A 21,402-nucleotide genomic window follows, 5' to 3' on the forward strand; every position below is an offset into this window, starting at 1 on the left:
CTCTGTGTTTCTTCTTTGGGCGCAACTTTTTCCAAAGTGCATTGGAGGAGACTGAGTAAGACCTGAAACATACAGGTGATATCTTTTTATCATTATTGCAGTAGCTATTACATCATGGTCCTGAAGAAAGCAGTGGCGCACTTCTAGCCACATTTGCTGAAGCATGTCGACCCAACCTGCACACAGATATTTTGTTAAATCTGTGTTCATTATATTGTTTTTAATGTTGGGAGAACTGAGAGAAACTATTAAAATTGTCTACTTCTACTCAATTCTATCCAATTTTGTAACATTTCACAATTTTTCACTATACACTTATGCACTGCAATTCAGTTACCCCGGTGTACGGATTTTTTTCGGCACCACCCACTGGAAATACAATTTTTCATTTTCATCTTGAGTTGAATGTCCATCACAATAACATCTAGTGACGGACTGCACTCTCTCCTGGGTTACGGAGAGCCCAAATGATGACCAGGGCAGTACCGAGTGGGAACTGATGGGTACTTTTTTCTAACTCAAGGAATTTAGTGCTTTTTGTTGCACATTTGCACCAGTAGTTTTTCTTGGTTTTCTCAAGTTGTGCCACACATAAGTATACACAGTTGAACCCCTATTTTTGACCCACAGACATTTCTTTGTTGTTAATACGTAAAATATAGGGTAGCACCAAATTGAAGACCAAAAATCACCTGATCTTAACATGACAAAACGAGGAGAAATTATACATTTCTCATCGTTTTTGCTGTTTATATGTGTGCTGCATAGGCTGTACTCATCATCATTAAAACTCAATCCCTTCGATGACATTCCTGCATTGAAGGAAAGATTCCCTCAGTGGCTTTGAAGTTATCCAGGATGGAGCCAATCAGGAAAGAGCTGTGAGATGGACAGTCAGCACCTTGCCAGTGAAACAGTGTTTTATCAGTAACAAGAGCACCAGACAGCTCAGAAAAAGCCACTTGAGACAACATGGAAGTAAAGGTAAGCCCTGTAACCATACTAGTGCTCGAGCCAACCTGACAGCTTCTTATAGCCCGCCGGCCCTCCTCCATGAGAAGTACACATGTTTCGGAATTTGCTCTACGCTGTCGTCCTTCGACCATTAGAAAAAGTTTTCATCAGTGTCCACTTGCCAGTGAGAGAAAGAGTGGCTCCCACGTCATAAGGGGCTAAAGGTCATCTCTTAGGGATCTTTTTTCATGTTGTTTCAGTTGCAGGTTGCTAGGCCAGCCCTAGGTTTCTCCTGCCTTGAGACATATCCTTCCCACCATGTATGTGGAACTTCCTTTCATTCCACTTACCCTACCTCATAACCTCAGAGGTGGACTTTGAAGGTCAGAAGAGCCCTGGAGATGACCTGTTTGTCAATGGCTATGTTATGAGTCTTATAAGGAGTGAAGCTCACAGGTATCTTGGTGCTGATGGAGGAGGCATCGACCTAGGAAAGTTACACATTTATCAGCAATGCCTTTAATTAACTGAAGATGATTGAATGCACAATGCACAGTAGGTGGCAAGGCGCTCTACGAGTTGGTGGCTGAAGTGCTGGAGGCCATGATGTCATATCTCTGAGTGGTCTATGTGTAGGACAGTGACAGCACGGGGTCTGGCAGACAGGCCCGCGTGTTGATCCAACTTTTTGAAAGTTGGGTGGGGTCCATGAGATGATGGCCAAATATGCTGAAAGGATATACCTGACATACCCAAATATTCTCTGTTTTGGATGGATTCAACTTGAGGAAGTTGTATCACATATATGTGTTGAGAGCTCAGAGGCCACTGAACTCTTTTGGCCAGCCTGTCTTTGTGCCCCACAGGGTACATGCTCTTTAACACTCAAAGCTTCTCAAGCCCCAAATGGTGCTGTGAGAATACAAATAAAATGAACCAAAAAGACAAATGAAATGAACTAAAGATGTCCTAATGCTGAAGAATCAGGAGCACCAATGGGACAGAATCAAACAATACTTACTGGGTGTTCATCATATGAAAGTCGAGCTCTAAAGTCAGGATTTCAGGGCACTTGCCAACTATAATGTGCATTGAGAACTTACCGAAAAATTCAAAGAAATCAGAGGCCAAGCATTACAGGTAACAAAGGAACCCATTGTGCTTTAGTAAACATTTCCACCACAGCTACTGGCTCTTTGGACTTCCCGTACCTCTTAAACCAACCAGTCGTCGGTATTTAGTTATAATGTCTTGTCTACCGGCTCATCACTAGTAAAATCAAACTCAAGGCCATCAATGAAATATGAGATACTCTTATATATCACACTATCTTTAAGTCTCTGTTATAGGTTACCTTACAAACGCTAATAGAAGAAGGCAGATACCGAAGGGTGTCCCCCTTTGTGCAGCTACACACCCGCACACAGCATGGGTGTCAATGGCCATGGACGTGACGATTGTGCAAGCACAGAATCAGATATCAGGATGAAATTGTAATAAATTCTCAGTGCTATGGAATGAATCCTCTTTGGACACCATCTTCCATCCACCCACAAACACACACCACACTACTTACAGCCGTAGAAGGCGCGGGACACAATCTGCTTCTTCATACTTTCGCACAACATCTTCAGCGGGGTTCTGTAAATTGAAAGAGACAGGGAAAGATAACAATGTGAGTGCGTTGTTCCTTTGTGACAAAAATATCTATTCACACTATATGAAAGCATCAGAGCAAAACACACTAATTAGCAGGTAAATGACAGAATATGAACACTTGAGCAGCAAAACAATTATTAAGAGGTTTCTGTATGCAGCACCAAGAGGGTGTCACATTGACAGAATTAATTGCATGAAAAGGCGAAGTATCTGCCAATAAGCAGCCGCTAGTGCCTGGCGCTTTCATGCAAGGGGCTGTGAAGCAACTTAACCATACAATGAGCCAGGATAGCTTGGGCGCTCACCAGGGAGCATGCTTCATTCCTGCTCCAAAGGAAGGAAGTGACCCAAGACTTGTCTGCAGCAGAACACTGATGGAGGGGTGTCTAGGATGCGGGGAGGAGGGAATACTGTCTCATGCCTACTGGCCTATTACCTTGGGACTAGGTGGACTGGACAAAAACCATTCCAAAGATTCAGTTTAGAGGGGCAGAAAGTGTGGGGAAAAGAGGCAAGAAGGTTCTTGGATCATAGTTACAATCACTTTTATAACACAATTTGTATTTTTGTGTCTTTTTGAACAACATCTTCATGTTATGGTTTTTAGTTTCTGCTTGATAAGAATGATTTTGAGAACTCGCGACACCATTTTAAGCAAGGCCCTTGATCGAAGCCTCACTCTTACCACTAGCCAGACTCAACACCACAGGAACTAACTTTAAACAGAGCACCAGCGGAACCACTGTGTGCACCGCAGGGTTACTATACCATACTATAACTGCTTTTTTGAGGACACTTTAGGTTGCAAGTAAATCAAGAGTCTTTCCAAAGTGCCACCAAGCTCTGGGGCTCTGGCTTGGTTCAAAGATACTTTAACATTCAGGAGCAAACCCACTAGGAAGCACTTCTAAAGAGAATTGAAGTACAACAAAAGTTGGGTTTAAGTACAAGATTGTTAATATCTAGAGACTTTTAATGAGACAAGACAACCTTGATGTCTGCACAGGACTAAAAACAAGCATTGGTGTAGATGTGCTCTCCAGTGATCTTTAGTTTCTCAAATCTGCCTGCTTTGCCCACTTGATCATCATATTGTGTTGAAAAACTCTTTATTAGTAGAAAGAATGGAGCCTATTCACAAAGTTAAATTTGCATGTGTCAATTTACACCTAGGTGTAGACGTACATGTCTCCACACCTTCAAATCAGGGGGTGGAGCCTCCTACAAAAGTAAAGTTACTACTAGTAAATATAAATTACCATTAATGTATGTATATGTATATGTGTATGTGTATGTATATAATGTAATAATTATGTGTGTATAATTACCATATTAGATGTTAACATTAAAATATAAATATATAAATTAAATGTTAAATATTGATATAATATAATTCATTTAATATTAGTTCCTATGGATGTTATATTTTTTCCCTGCCTCCATTTTCTCTGTGAGACTGTTGCAGTACCGGTGAGTGGACATTTATGGTGCTGGGCTTACTCCAAGGCTGGGCTGAGGATATTTATACCTGTTTTGACACCTCTAAGGCTGTAGTAACATTAGAAGGGTAATCTGTGATTTTCAATAGTCTTACTCATTTGTTGGTGTGTGTATTAGCATGTGCTCAGCATAACCTCTTTCTTAAATTTCTCTAAACCCCTCCCATTCAGATGTATATCCCATTTCAGCCATTTCTCCCTGTCCCTCCCACATTTACTACAAAAACATACACTTATGAGGGCAGTGGTCTGCACCACCTTGACAGAGATCTCCACATAGAAAGGATAAGGAATGCAGAGGAGGAAGTCTCCGCCCATAGGTTTGTGAACAGCATTTTGTAGTACATAAGTAGTACTACTGCATTACTAGTTTTCCTATTTCAAAATGTAATTTGTTAATAGTTCCCAATTATTTTGGGGTGTGCTTGAACTCCATCTAGAAATATTTTCTTCCTTAGTAGGATTATATCTTGGGCCTTAGAAGGGCGACCAAACTGAGTACTGCTGCAACAGATTGTCACTACCTAACCCAACATCATCGAAGGGATTATCTGGAATCCGTATTGCTTGACATGCACGTTTGTTAAAGAAATCTTTCAGGGAAGGATTTCACAATACTTCTAAAAACATCACTCATTGTCAAACAAACACCAATTTTGTGTATTAAAGGCACTGTGGGATTGCAACATAATAGTTTGTGAATACCTCAAACATTTACAAATTATTATACAAATGTAATTATAAAAAAATGACTTAGGTAAACCACATCATATAGTTTACTGCTTTCTTCAATGGAATGATGGATATCCTAGTCAAAGTGCAGAAAAACATCCCTTTTACTAGGACTGACTATACAGTACAGTCTGAGCCCAGAACTGCCATACCATCTGAAGGCACTTGGAACCCTCTGGCTCAGTAGTTATCCAGACAATGAGCTCAAGAGTACATCTACCACCTATTTTAGCGAAAAGATTCAAGCAAAATATAGTAACCCAAGGAGCTTGGTAATTGGGACAGGAACCCTGTAGAGAACTCCCTCTTCTCATCTTACCTTATTAAATCACCAGCATTAGGTGAGAATTGAAGTTTTTTCAATGTTGGCCTAAAGATATGTGTGTCACCAAGCACTAAACAGTCAGCACAAATCTAAGGATTCTTTGAAGGGTGCCCTGAAGCTGCCATGAAGGAAAATGTAACCATAGTGTAAGGCTAGAGAGAGGAACTGACTGGGTTAAATCTATTTTCATCTTTATCTACTTAATGTACTTGCAAAATCAGAACCATGTTCTTACAACCAAGACACTCAAAGATACCTTCTAAAACATCTAAACATCCTTTTTGGCACTCCATGGTCACATGGCGTCTTGGTCATGAATCAAACATCTGTCCTAGACCCTCTTGCCCACCAAGAGTTGAGAATGGGATGAATAGTACATATGTGTGTCTGCATGCGCTTGTGTGCGAACAATCAGGCATGTCTCTGGATGCCGCGGTATGGCTTAAACGGAATAGAAAAGACATCCAACAGTATCCAGAAAAGGAAATTCTGATGTATGCTTCTGTTCGATTCATGGGAGAGAGCGACAGAGCTGTAATGTTCTCTCCCTGCACTGAAATCCATTACTGCCATTCATGGTATGTAGGGAGTAATCAACTCATAGCTTTGTGATGTGTGTATTCTTTGAAGGATGTGCCACATAAACAAGGCTGGAGATCTTTAATGGCTGACCAGAAATATACAGGCAAGGAGGCATGATACTCTCAGACTATGATGTGGTAGAAAATGACTAACCCCCAGATTCATCATTGTCCTGTTTTGCGAGTCCTTAATAGCGATTTTTAAGGAATTGCTATTCAAGACTCGCAAAACGGGATTCATGTAGAAATCGCAATATAATTTGCGATTTCTACAGCTTCCTTATTTGCGATTTGCAAATTGCTAATCGCAAATAAGGAATGACTCCCCATTCATTCCTATGGGCCGGCCTAAAGGCCCATAGGAATGAATGGGGAGTCTTTCCTTATTTGCGATTAGCAATTTGCTAATCACAAATAAGGATGCGATTTCAAGGGTGCCAGGGGTGTCCAAAGGACACCCTGTAGCACCCCCGAAATCAAAATGTAGACTGATGTTGCGCACACACATGTCCAAAGGACTTGTGTGTGTGTAACATACAACTTAGAAAAATGCACTAAAGTGCATTTTTCTAAGTTTTCGCTATTTACCACGAAGTCAGACTTCGCGGTAAATAGCGGCCAAAAATTGCGAATTCGCAATTCCAAAATGGTTCATGAATTGCATTTAAGGAATCTGAAATAGAGATTCCTTAAATGCAATTCCTCGCAATTTGCGATTTTTGCATTTGGGATGATGAATCCCAAATGCAAAAATTGCGCTCGCAAAGGGTCAGATTCTCAGAATCTGGCCCTTTGCGAGCCGATTCTCCGTTGATGAATCTGGCTGTAAATCCAGTCCAGGGCCTTACCACGTATTCCTGTCTCTTCCATCCTCGACACCAGGTTGTCATGACACACTTTGTACAAGGCTGCAGTGAGGTCAAAAAGGACCAGCGTGGTGGCATCGCCTGGAGCCAAAAGCATACCTAATTTATTTTGGACCACTATTAAGGCAACATCCAGGTTAGTGAGTTGCTCTATAAATGCTCGGAGATTACAGTATTGATTCTTTTTCTGCAAGCGCAGCACAGAACGGCAGAAAATATATTGTTTTATAATTGCTTAATACTGCGTTGTCCAGTGAAGGCTTCTTCCAATTAACCTGTCGCAGCCCTTCTTCAGAGGCGGAATTGGCCAACTTTCAGAGAATACGAGCCATTGTGTTTGCTACTGAATGAAAAATACAGGATGGAGAGGAGTCAGATTCAATAGTGTTCGTAGTTTTGGATGTCACACCTGAGTTAGCGGTCTAAAATGAGACCAAATGCAAGTGGTGTACATTTATTCTGGTGTAGTGGATAGATGTGGAGAGGTGTGGTGCAGCGGCCAGGGCAGCTGACTTCGGAGCACAGGGTTCACGGCTTGATCCCCGGCACTGGTGGCAGCTCAGCTCAGCAACATGTGACTCTGAGCAATAGCTCACTTAGTTTCCACGACGGCCCCCAGCGCCTTGAGACCCGTAACGGTGAGTAGTTTGCGCTTTACAAATACGGATTTACATTTTAGTGATAATATGGGAATTAGACAGTCAGGCCATTTAAATTCCTGACTGCAGTCCCGCCCGTGCTCAGTCAATCACCAAAATATATAACACCAAACAAAAAAAACAAGAAAAGATGGTTGTCACCGCTAGGGTAAGCTACAGAATAATAGAAGTCCATGCAGTAACACACAATGCAAATCCCCACAGGTCCCAACAACATAATCAGTTGAAGGAATGAGGATAGCAACATCTTGTAAAATTGGAGCGAGAGGAACAATGACTAGCTAAGTGCATTTGAGAGGAAAACACAAAGCTATACAACAATAACAAAATCAATACAGTCTCAAAAAACAAGTTATTTGGGTAACACGCTTGTGGACTCTTTATCTAACTAAAGATACTTCACCTTTGGAATATTCCTCAGGAGCCAGACTGGATCCAAAAGCTTTTCTTAGCAATACTCCTGTGCACCACTAGGTGGCACAGTGCGGCTCTACGCTGGCTCTGTATTGCCCTGGAAGTAAATGTAAATGTAAATGTAGTATACTTGTAAAGCGCACAGCTGCCCCAGCAACGGGGCGTCCCGGCGCTGTATAACTCTGGGGAACCCGTCCTGGCTTTCCCTGTGGGATGGTCCCTTGCTGGGAGTCCCCAAGGTGGAGCCAGGCATCCCCGGAATTGGTGGGGCCATTGTGGAGATTAGGCAAGCTAATGCCCAGAGTTGCCGAGTGGAACCCCTGATTAGAGTAAGCACCGAAGCGAGAATTATCGAGTCCGCTGACCAAGGTCCACGACCCTGCCGCGTCGGGAATTGAACCCTGGTCCCAGGCTGACTTCTGCTCTCAGGCCTGCCGCCTCTAACCAGTGAGCCACACTACTCCACAAGTGGAGCAGCGTATCAGAGCCATCCCGGTGTGCCGACATCAGTTTCTTGCTTGACTCTCTCCGCACCCTAAAATGCTTACCATAAAACAGTTGTTGGTGCGAATGCACAGATCTTTACCTTGGGACCTCTTTAGATGGTAAAAAGAAGAGGCCGCTCCACAGAATGGGAGGCATGAGGGCAGTGAGGAATCGACGATTAAACAGAATATCCAGCAGAAAGAGCGTTAACAAAGGTAATTAACTTCCTCTTCTGATGGATAATTCTAACTACTGATGCCTCACTGACCTCCCTCCTCCCCATTCTGTTGAGTGGTCTTGTACGGGTCCGTGACGGACATCTGTTTCCTGCCGCTGTGGCATGGTTTGAAACATGTAGTTTTAGGAGGGAATTTGTTTTTATTTTTATATAGCGCGAACTTGACCCAAATCGGGTATCAGAGCGCTTTACATAGCACCAGTTGCATTACATGAGAACACATTCATTTTTTGTTAAGACGCAGTTGAGTTTAAGGGTCTTAATTCCCATGCGTTCTTCCGCAAAGCTCTTAAGACCTGGCTCTTCTCAGAAGCCTATTTGTAGCCGCCCTGCTTTCCCCCCGCTCAAACAGTTGCACCATCTATTGCGCCTTGATGCCTTTGGGTTTAGTTGCGTTTTACAAATCCTTTTTCATTCATTCAAGCACAGGGAGATTAAGTGATTTTCCCAGAATCACAGGATGTTCAGCGTCATTGCCGAGACTCAAACCTAGTTCCCCAGATTCGAGGTTGACCACCCTAGCCGTTAGGCCAACTTCTCACTCCAATGTTTCCATTGGGAAACATTGTTTCCTTACACATTGGATTTCATTTTAGGAGGTGGCGGAAGGGTGAGGTAAGTGGGAGTGGAGCCTCAGATTCGGGTTTAAAGGCATGGAAAGAAAGGAACTGACGTCAGCACTCAGGGGTGAAGCTAATATGTAGCTCGCCTCTGTCACTTCCGGGCAGTTCAGAGCTTGTGCAGAGCTGCACAGTGCCATCTAGCAGCACAGAAGAGTATTGCTAAGTTCCTGGTGTTTATTGTAAGGTGAGGAATTTGCATTTAGAAGTATCCAACCATCAGAAACAGGTAATTAATCTGGTAAAGAAAAGCCCAGCTATAGCTTTACATGTCGAATATTGATCCCAAATATTTTTCTGCATTTAGTTTCCTTCGGTTTCTACCCGTCTTATCCTGGTGGATACCCATTCACGGAATTCCTATGATATGATTGTGAAATGCTGCATCACTGATGCACAAATGGGGAAAAGCATGTTGTAATCCGGTAAGTAGCAATCTCTGTGTCAGTCTAAATGAGCCCCATATTACCTTGAGGAAGCATTTTTATTTACAAGTGGCTCTTTATTGATGTTTTAGGCAGACAAAGAGCAGATGAGAAAGGTATATAAAACATAGATTCGAAGTTACTCAGGAGTCATAGGACACAGACTGTGATATCCACAATGGGCTGAACATTGGTACAAAAGTCTATTGGATGAACAGCAGGTACAGTCAGGCACCATGCTGAGCTTACTGGATCCTCAATGAGGGACTAAAGTTCATATGTGTCCATTGCAAGAACCGCTTGCTGTTAGAGTCTGAAAAGTGCCCAATGGGTGCACAAACTATTAAACTTTGTTTCCTTGGATAGCCAGACATTGTCTGCAATGCGGCTGCACTGCTCCACTGTCAAAAAGTGGGCGTGGCTTAGGGCTGGAGATGATAGGATAAGACATTGGAGCCTTAGGCCTGTGTCTGGGGGAGTGAACTGGCTGGGGGAGGGGTGGCAGGGAAAGTCAAGGATCATGAACAAGGAGGAGTGCACCCTGTGTATGTCTGGTGCAGGAGGGGTAATAGTCTGCGGGATGAAGGCCTTAGAGGATAAAAAGAACATAGGATCCTTTATGGGGGCTTGTGGTCTGTCTTAGCTTCTAGCTGTTCCAAATATATGTCCCAAGCGTTGCGTTGTGGTGGGTCCCTCTGTTTTGAGGGTCAGGTCGTCACTTCTGCCTTGATCCAGCCATCTTAAGGGTTTAATATCATGAGGTGTGCAGTACAAAAACTACAATTAAAACAACAAATGTGATGTGTGGAGTGCTTGCAATTCTTAAGGTCTGCTAATCGCTTGGGGGTACATCACAGTAAATCATTTTGCCCATTGCATGACTCGTGCAGCCAGAAACCTGGAGAAATAATGCTAATAAAAGGATTTTATTACCATTTTATTTTTCTAGCTTTCTGCAGAATGGAGAGAGCAGAGTAGGGATGGGCGGACAACTACGTTCCGCCCTTGGAATGTGCGGATATTTGCCCCTTCTGCCTTCCGCGATGTAGGCAGAGAAACAAGGCAAGTCTCCGCACACTCGGGCGGAACGGAGTTGGCCTCCTGCCCGCCTCACCCCCGCAGTATTAAAACTTTACAAAACATTATAATAACAATTTAAATCACCTTTCTTATCGGCAGTGTCCTAGGGCTTCCCTCCGTCTCCATCGCGTCTTCTTCTGGAAAACTGAACATGCGCGGGCGCCCATGCATTAGCAGTTTCCCAGAAGAAGATACAATGTAGACGGAGGGAAGCCCGGGGCCGCCGCCAATAAGGTTAGGTGATTTAAATTGTTATTTAAAATGTTTTGTAACGTTTTATTATTGCGGGTGGGAGGCGTGCGGGAGGCAGGCGGCGCGTAGCGGAGCTATGCGGAGATTGGTTCAATCTCCGTGCCTCTCCGCGTAGACCCCCAATGCGACTTACGCCCACCCTTAGGGCAGAGCAGGAAGGGCCAGTGCGTCATTACGTCATTGCTGTTGATTGGCAGCAATGACAAGTGACTCCATCAGAATTCATTGCACATGTCGGTTTGCCCGGCTACCTTGCTATGGCCAAACCGACATGCACAATTCAAACTCCAACCCAGCTGTCTTAGACAACTAGATTGGATAGCAGGCACAAGCCTCAGTGCCTTTCAGAGAACTGAGGCAGCCTGCTCCAGCCAATCCAGACACTTCACTCATGCTGCTTAACAGCATGAGAGCACCGTCTGGATTGGATAAGGATCTGTGGGAGCTGTGGAACCTTGCATTCAAAGGAGTCTGGAGCCAAGGACTAGACGTGATGCAGGCTAAGGTAAGTTTATTTTCTTTTTTAATTTTTAAAAGTTTATTTGTATGTATTTTTGTATTCTGTTTATGACTTTGTATGAATGATTGTATGCCTGAATTTATGAATGTAAAGTGGTGATTAACGTCATGTGTGAGAAACATTCAACAGTCGGTGCACCATTTTTGCTGGTCACCAACCGCCACTGGAACAGTCCAGCCCGGACAGGCCAAGCCACATCTGTAATGGTGCACCTTTACTACCTTATCTCGGTGAGCACTGAACCCACGACTGGGCATGCCCGTCGCACTTAGGGCATCACATTAACAACTAGAAAGAGAAGAAATTCGGCCCAAGTAATGACTTATGGCTGAGATTAACTCAAGCATTCCACCCATAACGTGTTGGTTTTTCTATGATAGATGCACCAGGTGCGATGGGTTTTGCAGAAGTGGGTCCCATATACTCGCTGTGCCATAGGGTTCAGTCTCCATTTCACTGATGAGGTTCGACAAGTCTGAAACTGGTTTGGGATTGCTTCTGTGTTTCCGTTCAGAGGGAAACTGGTCGGACATTCAGCTTCAAGAAACCCACCACGCACCACCACCCGCAATGGATCCCCTTCCGCAGTTGAAACAAGGTCACGGAAGACCAGCTCGTCACCGCCCTTGCCCGAGACCCACCGACAGACTCTACTGATACCGACACAGCCGCCAGCAACCTCAGGCAATGGAACGATGACTGCGCCAACACTCTCGCCCGATCAAAAAACCCTCAAACAGACGCACCGACAGAAAGGCCAACTGGTTAAACACCGACCTCAGGGAATCCAAACGGGCTTGTCGAAGACTCGAGAAAAAGTGACGCCACGAAAAGACACAAGACAACCACGCAGCCCTAAAGAACGCCAGCCGCAAGCAACACCAACTCATCCGTGCCACCAAAAGGACCTCCTTCAAGGAACGCATCGACAACAACGCACACAACAGCAAAGAGCTCTTCAACATTGTGAAGGAGCTCTCCAACCCCAGCTCCAGTTTCAGTGACATTCCACCGTCGCAAGACCTATGTGACTCTCTAGCCACCTTCTTTCACAGCAAGATCGCAGGCATCCACGACACCTTCAACACCCAGACCCTCCCTACACCGACACTGTAGACTCACCGCCCCCCAGCCTCAGCAAACACCTGCTCTCCTGGACCCACATCAACAACGACAACACCATCAAGACCATGAACACCATTCACTCCAGCTTGCCATCCAACCCCTGCCCTCACCACATCTTCAACAAAGCAAACCGCATCATCGCACCCCAACTCCGGAAGATCGTAAACAGCTCCTTCGAAACAGCCACCTTCCCGGATAGCTGGAAGCACACTGAGATCAACGCCCTACTCAAGAAAGCCACAGCAGACTCAAAGGACCTCAAGAATTTCCGACCCATCTCCCTTTTTCCCTTCTCAACGAAAGTCATCGAAAAGATCGTCAACAGGCAACTTACCCACTTCCTCGAGGAGAATAACATCCTGGACCAGTGCCTATCCGGATTCCGCAGCAATCACAGTACCGAAACCGCACTCATCGCCGCCACAGACGACATAAGGATCCGACTGGACAGCAGCGAAACCGTTGCCCTCATCCTCCCGGATCTCTCAGCCGCCTTCGACACCGCCTGCCACCACATCCTACGCACACGCCTACACGACGCAAGAATATGCAACAAAGCCCTGGACTGGACCACCTCCTTCCTCACCGACAGAACCTAGAGGGTCCTCCTCCCCCCTTCCGCTCCGAAGCCACCAAGATCATCTGCGGCGTGCCCTAAGGATCATCCCCAAGCCCTAGACTCTTCAACGTCTACATGGCACTGCTCACGAACATCGTCTGCTCACACAACCTCAACATCGTCTCCTACGCCGACGACACTCAACTGATCCTCTCACTCTCCAAAAACCCCGCCACCGCAAAAACCAACATCCATGAAGGAATGAAGGCCCTTGCCAGCTGGATGCAGACCAGCCGCCTGAAACTTAACTCGGACAAGACAGAGGTCCTCATCCTCTGATCCACTACCTCCGCCTGGGACGACTCTTGGTGGCCAGCCACCCTGGGAGCCACACCCACACCCACCGACCACGCACGCAACCTGGGGTTCATCCTGGACTCATCGCTCTCTATGACCAAGCAAGTCAATGCAGTCTCCTCCTCCTGATTCAACACCCTTTGAATACTCCGCAAGATCTACAGACGGATCCCCACCGGAACTAGAAGGACGGTCACACAGGCCCTCGTCAGCAGCAGACTGAACTACGTCAACGCCCTCTACACAGGGACCACGGTCAAACTCCAGAAGAGATTCCAATGCATACAGAAGGCCTCAGCATGCCTCATCTTCGACATATCCCACCACACCCACATCACTGCCCACCTGAAAGACCTGCACTGGCTCCCAGTCAACAAGAGGATCACCTTCAAGCTCCTCACCCACGCCCACAAACCACTGCTCAACGTCGGACCAGCATACCCCAACAAGCTTCTCACCTTCTACACCCCGAACCACCAGCTTCGCTCCGCTGACCTCGCCACCATCCCACGCATCCACAGGACCTCCACCAGTGGCAGATCCTTCTCCTACCTCGCCGCCAAGACATGAAACACCCTCTCCACACATCTGCGACAGACCCAGGACCTGCTGATCTTCAGGAGACTCTTCAAGACCTGGCTGTTCGAGCAGTAGCTGCACCCCAACCCCGCTCAGTGCCTTGAGACCCTCACAGGTGATTAGTACGCTATACAAATGAATGACTGATTGATTGATTGACAGTTCATGCTGCACTGTTCCTATCAGAGCAGAACCAGGTATGGTTTGCACTTTGCCTGTCTATGTCTCAAGCTTCATAGCGTGCAAGAAAATGATGGTGCGCATTATTACAAGCGGCTCAGATACTTGGAAAGAATATATTTTTGTTAATAACTACCATCTTATTCTTTTCCTTGTATCTTAGTCTGTAAATTATCTCATGGAAGGTACGTTCTCTAAGCTCTACAAGGAATGTGGTTTCATTCTCCTTATTATATTCTGTTACATTTGCTAGCTCCAGAACATTGCATTATGAAGAACTGTGTTAAAAAGCTGCTTTCTCACTTTCCAGGCTAATGCTAGATGAAATTGGATCATGGTGCACAAGGACTGTCTCCATTCATATTCTGTAATATTCACAGACATCCCCAGGTGTGGCTCACCTGTCGTATATACAGCTGCAGCAGCTGGAGGGTCATAGGGGGAGCCGAGGTGTGGCTTACCTGTCGTGTATACAGCTGCAGCAGCTGGGAGGGTCATAGGGGGAGCTTCCGGTCGAGCAGGACAGGCAGGAGGATCCTTGGCTACAGTATTCCGCGAGCTGCCATGACAGCACGCTGGCCCCAAACCCTTGCATTTCAATCATGTCATTGGTGTCTGGAAAGGAAAGAAAGCATTAGTCAGAAAACAAGACACATGCAGTGATGCTATCAGCTTCCCACCGCAAATCAACACGGGGGCAATAGAGTTTTTCCATTTGGTTCTGCTTTGTAGTCTTCTCAACAATAAAGGGTAGCACTGAAGGAGTTGAAGAATCCCCAGGGTGGTCGTATGAATGGGAAAAACCTGTGAGAATCCTTATGAACCAAGGAGACCGCAGTCTGATGCTTTACATACACCGTAGTGGTAATGTTCTTGATCTAGCTTCAGATAGGATTAAAGTTATGATGTATTTTAGTAGCTGAACTGCAGATAATGGAGTAGGGGAAATACACACAATTTTTGTACCCCTTCGAATCTTATGACCTCATAACTTTAATAATATTAACTGTGTGAAGCATGTAAACTAATTAGTAAGTGCACCTTTTACTTAGACACTACACGCGGGAACCTAACTGCTATTTGCACAATTCTAATTTATTGATAAAATGTGAATTAAATTAACATAGGCTTGTGATTGCATAGTAAAGAAGAGTAAATTGCATGTATTTTTGTCTGTATTAGATTTATTTCGTGGCATAGAATGCAGATGGTAAGTAAAATGGCTTTGAATGTCGCTTTGCTAGATAATACTTAACACAGGCCATTAGAATGGTGGGCGGTAAACAGAAGGGCTTAATTTCTATTTCTAATTCCTGTTATGTTTGCTTTCATATTAGGTCCGATTCGGGTCTGCTAGGCTTTGTCTGAAAAATGGCTGCTGTGAAGTGTGACGGCGCAAAAGAAAATTAAGATGGCCCCCGCGCATGTGCAGAATGAAAGTCCAGAATGAAAGTCCAGTCACAAGTGTATGGCCTACGCCCGGAGTGAGAAATGTAATGGCCAGCCTGACCTGGAACAGGAGTTGTGCCAAAGAGACTATTCCAAAAGCCTGGGAACGGATGGGAGGACTGAGCTCCAGGGGATGTGCAAATTCATGACTGTGGAAGATTGTTGCAAATAATTTAATAAAGTATAAATGAAAATATTTTATGAAGTCATGTGAACCCGGAATGAATCAGGACTTTTGCGAACTAGTTTGAGCTAGGAGGACAATGAGGTGATCTTCACCTGCCCTCCAATAGAACAATCAGAAGTGGATATAGCCCCTAAAAGTTTCAATTTGGGGTATAGAAAGTTAGTAAAAGGGTATAAAAAGAGCCTGTGCTTATGATGAGGTGTGGCTTATTTTCTCGCACCTTTGCTCAGCATGACATGCTGTCAGTTGAGACGATTTTCTTCTTTATGGTGCAAAGACTTTGAAAATTTGGGCTTTGAACTCTGATGGGGAAAAGGAACGAGACAGTCGTGGGAATTCTATCTCGGGAGGAATACGTCCGAGGAGGTTAGAGGGACAGACAGTCAGCTTGGGAACCTATCCTGTGATCTGCGGTTCATTTTCCGGTGAACTATTCTCATCATCGCCCTATAGCCAAGAGGTAATGGGTATTTTCCGTTCTCTATTTTCTTTGCTTAAATGTATTGAAATAATGTTTAAATGTATTTTTCCTAATAAAATGTACTCAATTACATTTCTAGTTAAAATCGTATGACATATAAACTTGAGTCTGTGGTTATTAGAATAAAAGTCATAACAAATAAATGCTGAAGCTTTTAAATTGCGATTGAGCTGGACTCAATCGCCATCAACTGATTCCTACTAGTTGGTCCATCTACCAAACAGCGGAGTAACTTGATGCTTTAGAACTGATAGCTATTAAATTTAAATGTTTATAATGTATATGGTTATTTCATAGGTTAATAAGGTACCCCGCATGTCTTGCAACTCGTCTACTTGTCACTGATCCAGAGAAAATTGAGTGAATGAGTGTTTTCGGTGTTATGGGCCCCACGATGAGTAAATGATAAGAGTAGTTCCTGGGTTAGTAACAAAAGGAAAGGGTTTTATGTTAGACCCTCTGCATCACTGACCTAGAACCTTGACACCTCAGGCATGACTTCACACGAGGGTTTTGTACTTGCAGAGCCCACCCTGTGTAATATTGCAGGCTTTGCGAATGCAAATCTTTCAGTCAGAATACTAGAGGTGCACTGTGAGTTTCCAATAGATTACTGATTTGTAAGGCCTATATTGCGACTCCTTGTGATTCGCGAAGAAATGGGGCATTAAAGGGGTGCCCTCTTGTATTATCAAATCGCAAGGTAATTGAAAATCATTAATTGCCTACCAAAAGAGGGAGTAATCCATTCTTAGAGTGGAAGCTATCTGTGAGGTACAGCTTCCATTTGGTGAATGTGGGCTTTGGGGGAAGCACCCACCAGTCTATATGACCCCTCTCATGTGCCCCTTTGTATCATGCCATTTTTTTGGGATTAAAGCACCTGTCCCTTCAAGGGTTGGGAGGGCTGAAAATGCCAATGCAGTGATGCTGGTCTGCCGTCCTTCGCAGGCCTCTATCATGCGATACACAGCCATTTAGGAATATTTGCAGATGGAATCCTACCTCATTACTAAGCATAAAGAAGAATTTTTGCTAACCCTAACATGGAGAAATGTGCATTGCAACAGATTAGTTTATTTATCGCAGTATAAAAGCATCCTTCGGTTGAAGCGCAGATTATTGCATCTCAGATGTGACCTAAAGATTGTACATCATATATTCTAATCCCAACTTCCTCACTTCACCCACAAATCATGAGATCCTGGGTAAATGTGTAAATAGCTTTATTGCACTGTGAGCTGTCCCTTTACCGCAGCTCCAACAGCATGTCGTTTCTAGCTTTTTACTTATACCTTTTCTGCAGCTTCATCCAGCTCAGTGCATAATTACATTTGACTTGAGCTAGAAGAGGAAGTGTACAACTGTCTCCAATATAATGGAACCATGTGCCTCTAATTGAAGAAATAGTTATCTAAATAGGAGGTGCTAGCTCTTTCTTCTAAAATGATACTGAAGAAGGAATTAAATAGGATGTTTAAAAAACACAATTTTGCAATTGATAGTCAACATTGTAGCAACATTTCCAGACTCTGCTTTTCTAGCAGAAGATGCAGAGATAGGATGTATTCAAGAACGGACATTTGAATTGGGATTTGAGTGTGTGAATTATAGATAGAAGCAAACCTAAAAAACAATAAAGTGATGACTAAAGCAAATTAATATGTGATATATGCAGTAATGGTAGCCAGAAGGTATCTCATGTTTTATTTCTATGTGAACCATCAGAATTGTTGCACTGCAATCGTTTAAGAACAATTCCTTTTACGAAATAAAATACAACCCCTCCTACCTCAGCTTCAAAAAAGACCTCAAGCTGCACCTTCTCAACAAATACTGGGGTCCTTAATCATTGCCACCTAATCACCGTTTCACAGCCCGCCCCCTATGGTACTAGGTTCCTGCTACATTATACTTGACTCACTCCCCCCCTTCCCATTCCTGCATATACTTCTACCCTCCCCCTCTAGTTCTCTTGTAATTACCGCCTACTCCCGCATGCTATCACCCTTCCCATTTCCCTCCTCAGTTCCTAGGGTCTAATGGTATCCCTTATTTATAGTCCCATGTTATTGCCGTACTGTGTAGATTGCTCTAATTGTCTTGCTTTTTACCTTGTTGTACAAATGTTATATTGCAAAAAAAATTTCAGCACCTAACCATTATAAAGCGCTTTGATACACTTAGGTCTAGCCAGCGCTATATAAAACCTTTTAAATAAAATAAAATAAATACATAAATAAAATATCTGCAAACAATGCTTTACGTTTTTACTGACTCTCAATTCTGTAAATAGTTTTTAGCTTCTGATTACCTACTTTAATCATTTTTAGAAGCACAATATATGATAAATTATGTGTTTGTAATCCATAAATGTTTTTCGTAGCTCTAAACAAATGACAGAAAAGCGACTTCAAAATCAACACATATATTACCTAGTTACACAATTTGATGCTTTTTAAATAATACGCCCCTTTAGAAGAAACAGCTGTGTTCTCTTATAAGTCAAGTTTAATTTTCATTAAAGGAAATCAACCACAAACTTGTGTAATATTGTTTCACCAACAACCATGTAAGCCACATCAATTGGAATAGAAACGCCTGTCTTCTTGAATTCATTCTCTTCCAGCTTCATGGTCACGTGAAGAGATAAGATCCTTTTTTTGCATTTTAAATAAAAATTCACATCTTTGTTTTATTTCTAAGGTATACATTCTAATATATAAAAGTTACAACAAAAATGATGTGTTTCTGGGTGTGGACATTAACTTATTTTAAAAAGATTTAAGAGAGTTGTTGTGTGGCATAAAACAGAAAACATCAGTGTAGAAAGCTAACCAGTTAATTAGAAGATAGTATAACATGCCTAAAAATTGACAATTGTACAGATTTGATTATAGTGATACTGTAGTTATGGTTAGGTGAGTATCCATTGAATTTTTATTTTTTTTGGTTTGCTAATAACTTTGAACTCTGTTAATAATTCTCCAAGAAAGGGTACCTTCAAAAGGAACTTCAGCTCTCCACTGAATAAAAAAAAATCACTGAATGGAATTTTGTCCTTTTGTTAAGGATCCAGCTTAGAAATCACAGGCCTCATTTATGAAAAGTGACGCATTGCTGCGAGAAAACAGAGACGTGTCACTTTTCATTGTGCCCTCCCTGCGACACCAATGATGCAGCATGTTAACAGTATGACGCATCATGTCGCAAGGAGTTACAGATACGTCAGTATTTCTGACGTATCTGAAGGCGCAAAAATGATGCATTGCTGGAGTGTGTCACAAAAGTGACGCAACTCTGGCAATGGGTCATTACACATGGGCAAGCCCCATGTTAAATGTTCCTGCGTCAGTCTTACGCCTGCCATGAGGCAGGCGTAAGATATTGATGCATTTGTGTCCTAGAAGTAGCGCAGTGAAATCTTTGAGATTTCACTGCGCCACTTCTGCGACCCTTTCGTGCGTCGTAACCCCCCTGCATACATTATACCTGGTGCAGGTATAATGTGGCGCAGGGATTTACAAACTGACGCCTCTACCTAGAGGCGTCACTTTGTAAATATGGCGCAACATGGCGCATTTTGTACGCTGTTGGTGTGTCACAAAAAGTGACGCCCCAGCGGACCAAAGGGGACGCAAGGTCCCATAAATAAGTGCCACAAATCTGCTGTGGTCTTGTTTTCAGGTCGCCACAGAAAAAATACTGTTGCATAGCAATTATCCAACGCAGTGCACCGAGCAAGGCACTGGAAAAAAAAGAAAATTAGTGCATAAGGTGCAGGGTGAGCAGACCCAGAGCTCTTCTTGCATTAAAAACACTTCAGCAAGTGTTTTTTCTGATTTTGTGCCCAAACCGCCATGGCCATGCATGGAGGATTGGGCACAAGGGCCTTGGGCTGTGTGAATTGTATGTTAACCCTATGAATGACACAACTGTGAAAAAAGTATTATTCATTGGTTGTGATGATGTATTGTCATTTAACGACGTTGTACGTTTAGGTGTTGTTACTTATTGCTCCTAAATTTCGGAGGTCATGAGCAATACCTTTGGTGTGTGAGTTATGTTTTGCATGACTGTTCTTCATGTTATGGTTAGCGATTCTACAAAAAGAATGTCCTTAGATTGTAAAATGACTGCTAAGGATGGTGTATGTGCTATAATTGTTGTTGAGTGTTGTGTTAACATGCAGATGTCTTGTTAGGTACTCACTAACACAGACTGAACCAAATGTGAAAGTGTCAAAGACTTAAACACTATTGATAGCTTTGATTTGGCACCTCTGTTCATGGTTGAAAAGCACTTCTGGAGGATAGGGTATGAAAAAACTTAAAGTAGTTTTGATAATTAGTGTTGTCCTTCTTTTGCTCTATATTATGGGTACTCGCAAACATTTTCCAAGGAGCCAAAAAGTTTGGTCCGTGCAGGGCTGCATTGATGGCAGCGGAGTGGTGGTAGGGCGAGGGGGCTTCGAGGCGGATTGGCGGTAATGAAGTGTAGGGTAAACGAAGCATATACATCAAGTGAATGTACTGAACAACATGAAACCAGAAAACAGAACATTAACCCCGGCTTCCCCACTTTACCAAATCGTGTGATCCTAGGCAATCGTTTTATTGCATTTTCTCTCCTTTTTCTTCATTATTACATATCTTATGAATCTTGAAATACATGACTTCAGTATGTTGGCTGTACAAAACCTTCTCCTGTGTTTGATTTAATGAACTATAATGTTGTTCATGTATAATAGGAACCCAGGCCACCTAAAGATTGCACATAACAACTGACGTGTCTCTTTAGTTCCCCATTGGAATTGTTGTCAGGGTGGGCGGGAAGAATTAATGTTTCAAAATTAATGTTTGAAAACTATCACTTTAAAATGAATACTTCTCAATGTGCTGATATAATCTGATATAGTTAGGTAAAGAGGTGGTTCTGCATGTTAATTAAATACATTTTTAAATTATGAAGAGACTTTGTCATATTTGTAAACATTTGCTGCAAGAGGTCTTTAAAAATGATGGTGTTCCAAAAGTCAAGTGGCACAGAAAACCTTAGTTACTTCCTCTCTTTGATTTCAATTAAACTGTAAATAAAGGCTTGCCTCTTTATTGAACATCTTTTTGATGTTAGTGCTGAGTTGAGTAAACAGCAGCCCAGTTCTGCTGGAGCCCA

The 21,402-nt window shown here is 43.3% G+C and overlaps 1 protein-coding gene across 1 annotated transcript in view; it reads right to left on the minus strand.

Moving 5' to 3' along the window:
- SGSM2 (small G protein signaling modulator 2) overlaps positions 1–21,402 on the minus strand; it is a 929,300-nt gene that overhangs the window by 124,887 nt on the left and 783,011 nt on the right. The window contains exons 12-13 of the mRNA XM_078683529.1: positions 14,572–14,725; positions 2,531–2,595 (exon numbers count right to left, since the gene is read on the minus strand). Coding sequence (XP_078539655.1) covers positions 2,531–2,595; positions 14,572–14,725 — 219 coding nt within the window. The remainder of the gene's footprint in view (positions 1–2,530; positions 2,596–14,571; positions 14,726–21,402) is intronic.

Source organism: Lissotriton helveticus, chromosome 3_1 (assembly GCF_964261635.1).
Source record: "Lissotriton helveticus chromosome 3_1, aLisHel1.1, whole genome shotgun sequence".
Lineage (NCBI taxonomy): Eukaryota > Metazoa > Chordata > Amphibia > Caudata > Salamandridae > Lissotriton > Lissotriton helveticus.